The sequence below is a fragment of the Rhinopithecus bieti genome, unplaced genomic scaffold (assembly GCF_001698545.2).
Source record: "Rhinopithecus bieti isolate Rb0 unplaced genomic scaffold, ASM169854v2 scaffold_26871, whole genome shotgun sequence".
NCBI classification, from domain to species: Eukaryota; Metazoa; Chordata; class Mammalia; order Primates; family Cercopithecidae; genus Rhinopithecus; species Rhinopithecus bieti.
In genome coordinates, this window is record NW_016812402.1 from 1,794,600 (window position 1) to 1,802,259 (window position 7,660).

The following is a 7,660-nucleotide window of genomic DNA, read 5'->3' on the forward strand; positions in this document are numbered from 1 at the left end:
GAAAATCATTACATAAAAAGCACAATGCTGGCTCTACAACAATCAAAAAAGATTTCAGACCATTTACATTTGTATTGTTGAAACATTCTTGCTGTTGGTACAAACAGAAAAGATGTCTTCAAACTTTAAGCTTTATTTTTCTCGAAAAAATAAATAATAAAAAACACTAACACCACAAAACAGATTCCAATATATGGTGAAACAATCTAAAGGGTTTATAAGAAGTCAGGAATTATACATATTTTACATACTAAAATATTTTCATACCTCTTTAATTTGCCGAAGCAATACACTTTTGCCAGCAATTTCTTCTTTCTCTTGTTCTGATGATAACCGTAAGTATTCTCTAGATCTATGTGGTTTAAGGTTCATCTTTGTATACAGTCTTTCTTGAAGACTATCAAATAATACATTCAAAGTTCGAGGCAGAATGCCCATATTTTCTTCTGTGCCTGCAAAAGGAATTTTTGTGTTACACTTTCTCAGTCTACTAGGAAAGAGGAAACTTTCCTTGTTTATTAAAGCTCCTTTTATAATACCAATAGGCAAGAGTCAACAATTAAAATGAAAATGATAGAAGGTGAGGATTACTCAGTTTTCCATCACTTTGTTATTCACTGTAGGTAATTACCAACATTTTATTGACTATTATTCTGATGTAAACCTGAAATTTTACATTCAGATAATGCAACCATATTAAGATTTGTAATCACCCACAACCACAAACTATAAAAGTAAAATGAAATATAAAATTTCTTCCTGGTCATTTATGGTTAATTCTCTGTATCACATCAATACTTTTTATGGATTTTAATCATCATCTAAATCTCTATCAATGGGTATTTTCACAAATGAATTAAATAAATTTGAATTAAAAGCCAATAGCAAGGCCAGGCGTGGTGGCTCTTGCCTGCAATCCAAGCACCTTGGGAGACCAAGGTGGGCAGATCACCTGAGGTCAGGAGTTCGAGACTAGCCTGCCCAAAATGGTGAACCCCATTTCTACAAAATATAAAAATTAGCTTGGCAAAATATAAAAAACTGGTGGCACATGCCTGTAGTCCCAGCCACTCGGGAAGCTCAGTAGCTGAGGCAGGAGAGTCGTTTGAACCCAGGAATCAGAGGTTGCAGTGAGCCGAGATTACACCACTGCACGCCAGCCTGGTGGGCAACATAGTGAGACTGTCTCCAGAAAAAAAACCAACAGCAATACATAATCAATATGCTAGTACTATTAAAAATAGAGCAAACACATACTAGGTAATAGCGACATAACTACATGTATATATTATAAAAATACTGAGTGATTATTATTGCTTCCTTATCCTTTCCAACCAAAATAAAACAATATTTACCTTGAAATGTATATGTTTTTCCTGAATTGGTTAGCCCGTAAGTAAAAATCAGACGACTTTGTCCTTTCAAGAGGTCTTTTACTGGTTGCATAATGCAACCCTGAAAGAATTCCTTCTGTGTAGTTGCTGGGCCAAAAACCTAAGCAAGCATTTTAAAAAACTCTTTTAGAAAATTCAAGTTAATATTAATAGTGTGTTCCATCCCAACACACTGTTTAAAATTTTAAAGATTCATTCTTAAAACAGGTGCCATATCCCCACTCCCACAAATACACTTGATAGTTTTACCACCAGAAAGTTTTCAAGATAGAAATCTGTACCAAGGAATTAAGAATTCACCTAAGTTTTGAAAAGAGTATTTCTTAAAAATATATTAATAATAATTTTAACACTACAGTGATCTCTCTACATCCAATTATATATTTCCAGACCTGAGATTTGAGTCTTATTCTTAAGGAAAAAATACTAGAACCTAAAATCTAAGTTGCATAAGCACAAAATGTATAGTTCACTATATATATAATTATATAGCAATTTAGCCTAAGCCAAGTCTCTTTATCTTTAAAACAAAAAACAAAAACACTTCAGTTTTACCTTGGAAAAACTGAATTTCTGGGCCATCTGCCCCGAGCTTTTCTCACTTAACCGACCAAGGATGCATTGAGGCTCTTTCAGCACAACAGTCTGTGAATCCAGAATATGCACACAGCCCTAGAATACATACCCCAATAAATAAAACTAGTATTTTGCCAATTTAAAAGAAAATAAAATATTAAAATTCTATTAAATTCAACACAAACCTCAGACTCATGTTCTTTTTCTGACTGTGTAAATGGTCTTATTCGAAGACAAACCTGGAGATAATCTTTGGATTCGAAACTGTTTGCCTTAAGAAATAAAGGAGAACAATATTGTGTTTTTGAAAGATATGGCTTTTCAGAGACCATCTTTCCTTAACATAGCTAATTTTACATAATAATCTCAGATCATAAAGAATTTCTAAACAGTCACTATCTGGCTTTTAATCATGTTAGAAAACTCAACAAATCTATTTAAATAAAACAAAATACACCAAAAAAAATCCAACTTCCTCCATCTCCTGTATTTATACATGAAGTTTACAAAAAGCCTTTATTCCACAAAAGCCTAATATAATTAATGAGGCCCTAAGTCATTGGAAAATATAACTCTAGAATAAATCAAAAGTAACTAGAATATTCTATTATTCAAATGCTCAATTCCACGAGGCATTCAGAATTTTTTTACTATGTACCATTCTCCTTGTTACTTTTTCTGAGCAAGAAATGTGCATAGAAAATATAGTTTTAAAGAAATGTTTTAACTTTAAAAAAATAAAATAAAAAGGAAACAACTACTTGACAAATGCAACTTAACCAAAACAGACATAAGTAGAAAATCTGAATAACCCAATTTCTATTAAGCAAACTGAATCCATTTTCAAACTAAATAATGACACACAAAAAAATCCAGGACCTAGTATTTTAACGGTAAATTCTATCAAACATTTAAGAAAATAATCAGCACAGGAGTAGTGACTCACGCCTGTAATCCCAACGCTTTGGTAGGCCGAGGCAGGTGGATCACCTGAGGTCGGGAGTTCAAGACCAACCTGACCAACATAGAGAAACCCCATTTCAACTAAAAATACAAAATTAGCCAGGCATGGATTAGCCAGGCATGGTGGCGCATGCCAGTAATCCCAGCTGCTCAGGAGGCTGAGGCAGGAGAATCGCTTGAACCCAGGAGGCCAAGATTGCGGTGAGCCGAGATGGCTCCACTGCACTCCAGCCTGGGCAACAAGAGCAAATCTCCGACTCAAAAAAAAAACCACACAAATTGTACATAAACTCTTTAAGAAAATACAGGAAGAGAAAATACCTTAACTCATTTTGAGTTTGGCATAACCTGAATGACACAACTGACAAAGATAGCCTCAGAAAAAAATTAGAAAACAAAATAGCATATTAAGATATATGCAAAAGTTCCCACGCAAAATACTAGCCAATATATAAAACAGGATAATAATATCTAACCAAGAATGGTTTATCCTAGGAATATAAAGTCAGTTTAACATTCAAAAATCAATCCAGGCAATTAACCATATTAAAAGAATAAATGAAGAGAAACTTTTATCTCTACAGATGGAAAAAAAGCATTTGACAAAATCCAACGTCCATTTGTAATAAAAAATCTCAGCAGAGTGTAATGAATGCAAACTCTCTCATCCTGATAAAGGGCACTTACAAAAAATCTATAGCTAACAACACACTTAACAGGAAAGACTCAATCTAAGATGAGTAGCAGAATGAGTAATAAGAAGAGGATTTCTGCTTCCCCACTTCCAGTAACACTGTATTAAAGGTTCTAGCTGGTGTAACTGGGTGTGAGGGGGGAAAGGAAATGGGGAAAGGAAATGGGGAAGAAAAAAGGAGGGGTAAGGGAAAGAAAAAGAAAGGGAAGAGAAAAGGAAAGGAAAAAGGTAAAAGGGAAGGGAAGAAGAGAAAGAAAGAAGGGGAGGGGAAAGAAGGGGAAAGAAAAGGAAAAGAAAAATGGAAGGAAAAAAAAGGAAATGAAAAGACAAAAATCCAAATTGGAAAGGAAGAAATAAAATTTTCTTTATTTAGAAACAACATGAACATATGCATACAAAATCCAACAAGTCTACAAAAAATTAACTTAAACTAACAGAATGCTAATCAGAGGTTACTTGGAGGTGTGATGGGAGGGAGGACTTACAGGGAGCCTCAAGGAAACTTTTGAGGGTAATGGATATACTCATTAGCTTGACTTTGGTGACAGTTACACAAGTGTATGCATATGTCAAAACTTATCAAACTGCATATTTGAAATATATGCAGTTTTTCATTATGCCTAAAGCAACTAAAAATATTATTTACAATAGCATCAAATAACATAAAATGTTTATAAATATATTTGACAAAAGACACGAAACGCCTCTACACTGACAAGTAAAAAATACCACTGAGGCATTAAAGACCTAAATAAAATGAAGAATACCATGTTCATGGATTAAAACTCAATATTGTCAAGATGTTAATTCTCTCCAAATTGATTCACAGATTTAATGCAATCTCAGTCAAAAATCTCAAGATGCTGTCTTGTAGAAACTGGTAAGCTGATTCTAAAATTTATGAATATGCAAAGGACCTAGAAAAGCCAAAATTTTCCTAGAAAAGCAAAATTGGAGAATTCACATTACCTAATTTCAAGAATCATTATAAACCTACAGAAACAGATGGTGTTGTGTTGGAATAAGGACAAATAGGTCAAAGGAAGAGAATAAAATCCAGAAATAGATACACATATACAGTCATTTGTAAAGGCACCAAAACAATAGGGAAAGGAAAGTCTTTTCAACAGATAATGCTGAAATAACTATTTATGTAGTTAAAAAAATGTATGGAAGCTAAAAAGAAAAAGAAAAAAGTTAACCTAGGTCCCTGTATCAACTGCACACAAAAACGGTTCAAAATGGACCATAGATATAACTACTCAAATGAAAACCATAAAATTTCTAGAAAAAGTAAGACAAAAACTTTAGGGAAGGCAAAAGTTTCTTAAAGAGAACACACACACACACACAAATTCACCAAAAAAGAAAAATAAATGTTAAATTGAATGTCTTTAAATTTTAAAACATCGGATCAAGACACTATTACCCTGACAAAGGATTTGTATACACAAAGATTTCTCACACAACACTAATGAAACAACCTAATTTAAATGGGAAAAAGACCTGAAGAGACACTTTACAAAGAAAGTAGAAAAATGGCCAAGAATACTTGAAAGAGTGCTCATCAGAGCAAACTAAAACCAAAACAGGATACCATTACACATCCACTAGAAATAAAGATTTACATTATCAAGTGTTGGCAAAGAGGTAGAAGCACTGGAACCTACACACATTGCTGGTGCTGGAACAGCTACTTTGAAAAACAGTTTTGTAGTTACTTATAAAGTTAAACTTACACAGTTTGTATTCCTAGGTATTTACCAAAGAAAAATGAAAACACAAATCCACAAAAAGGCTTGCACAAGAATGTTCGGAGCGGCATTACTTATAATGGCCTCAAACTGTAAACTACCTAACTGTCCATCAAATGATAAATGGAAATGTGGCATATCTGAACAACAGACAACTACTTAGCAATAAAAAGGAAAAAACTACTGATAGATGATGCATGACAAATCTCAAAAACGTCATGCCAATCCAGGAGTCAATAAATTTTCTCTGTAAAAAGCTAGCTAGTTAATATTTTAGGTTCTAGAGACCCTATAGTCTCTGTCACAACTACTCAACTCTGCCATGTTAGTGTCACAACAAATGTAGTAAATAAACCAAAAAGTACAATTGTGATGCAATAAAAATTTATTTATGGACAGTGAGATGTTTGAAATTCATATAATTTGTTATGTGACATTATTCCTATTTTGATTTTCTTCCACTATTTAAAATATAAAACCATTCTTAGCTTGTATCTAAGTACAAAACAGGTAATACAAAAATAGGCCATTGTTTGCCAACCTTTGTATTAGAAGGAGGCATAATAATCAACACAATGTTTTTCTTGTACTTACCTCAGTGTTTGGAGCAACTAAGGAAAATTCATGAGACAGATCAAGCTTAATGCCATCAAAATTTATTTCTGAAGGCCTTGCAATTGGGTCAGCACTAAAAACATAAGATGGTCGAGGTACTCCCTCTTGATTAAAATTAGATTCCATTCTGCAAGAATAACAGTAACATTTTTAACAACATTAATAAGTCAGCATATAAACCACCCACACTTTCAAAAGTCTAGCCCACTACTTCCCTCCAAATAACTAGATTTTAGAAAAGAAAAGCATTACATTTCTTCATTTATAACACAATAGCCTACAGGAAAGATAAAAGATCAAATTATATTTACAGACTCTGAATCTAATAATACTGAACACAGCCTACCATTTTCATATAATATCCATTCAAAGATGTTTCATGAGTACAGGTAATCTGTAAAGATGGTATAAAACATTTACTCTCTCCCTGAAATCCTTTCAAAACTCAAATAGTAAGGAGATTGCACAGAGTAAATTATAACCTTGTGTTATCTACTTAGTGACTCCTGTAGAATGTTACTTAACAGACTTTATTTTAGCATTTAGAAGTTAAAACTCAGTTATCTGGGCTTGGCGTGGTGGCTCACACCTGTAATCCCAGCACTTTGGGAGGCCAAGGGGGGTGGGGGTGGATCACGAGGCCAGGAGTTCAAGACCAGCCTAGCCAAGACGGTGAAATCCCACCTCTACTAAAAATACAAAATAATTAGCCGACCGTGGTGCCAGGTGCCTGTAATCCCAGCTACTCGAGAGGCTGAGGCAGAGAATTGCTTGAACCCCGGACGTGGAGGTTGCAGTGAGTTGAGATCGCGCCACTGCACTCAAGCCTGGGCGACAGAGAGAGACTCCGTCAAGGGGAGGAAAAAAAAAAAAAACCTCAGCTATCTGAAAAATTACTTTCAATTTCAAATTCAAGTAAAAAGTAAAATAATATATGTAAACACATTCAAAACAGTACCTGACACATCACAGGTTTTAAGTTAAATAGGAATAATGCATCAGTAAACTATTACAATTGAATTAAACATAAAATCACTAAACTAAAAGGTAAACTTAAGGATAATCTTAACTAAAAAATACTAACATTCTAATATTTACTGAGAATCTACTAGATGTACAATACCAGAGAGAGGGGGAGGACTCTGAGCTGTTTTTTGACAAGATTATAAAATATCCAGATCAGTGACTCCCAAACTAAGGTCCCTAGCTCAAGAAAGTAGTAACGAGCAAAACCCACAGGTATTATATAAAATGAACCAAACATGGCCCTTGCATGATGGCCCTAAATTATATACTTCTTCACAGCTGGTAGGGATCTTAGCTCAAACGCCCACTGGATCAAAGACCATAAATGTTTAAAATAAAAATTAAAAAGCCTATGGCCAGGAGCAGAGGCTCATGCCTATAATCCCACCACTTTGGGAGGCCAAGGCGGGTGGATCACAAGGTCAGGAGATCGAGACCATCCTGGCCAACATGGTGAAATCCCATCTCTACTAAAAATACAAAAACATTAGCCGGGTGTGGTGGCGTGCGCCTGAAGTCCCAGCTACTAAGGAGGGTGAGGCAGGAGAATCACTTGAACCCAGGAGGTAGAGGTTGCAGTGAGCCGAGATCGTGCCACTGCACTCCAGCCTGACAACGGGGCAAGTCTCTGTCTCAAC

At 34.7% G+C, this 7,660-nt stretch overlaps 2 protein-coding genes across 2 annotated transcripts in view; one reads left to right on the forward strand and one right to left on the reverse strand.

Annotated features, from left to right (window-relative positions):
* KIF20B (kinesin family member 20B) overlaps nucleotides 1-7,660 on the reverse strand; it is a 76,518-nt gene that overhangs the window by 66,271 nt on the left and 2,587 nt on the right. Inside the window, 5 exon segments of the mRNA XM_017896334.1 lie at nucleotides 268-452; nucleotides 1,356-1,494; nucleotides 1,950-2,066; nucleotides 2,156-2,242; nucleotides 5,976-6,123. Of these exon segments, the coding sequence (XP_017751823.1) occupies nucleotides 268-452; nucleotides 1,356-1,494; nucleotides 1,950-2,066; nucleotides 2,156-2,242; nucleotides 5,976-6,122 (675 nt within the window). The 5' untranslated portion in view covers nucleotide 6,123.
* Nucleotides 1-7,660, forward strand: part of PANK1 (pantothenate kinase 1) — a 157,514-nt gene that overhangs the window by 23,102 nt on the left and 126,752 nt on the right. The gene's annotated exons all lie outside the window — the stretch shown is intronic.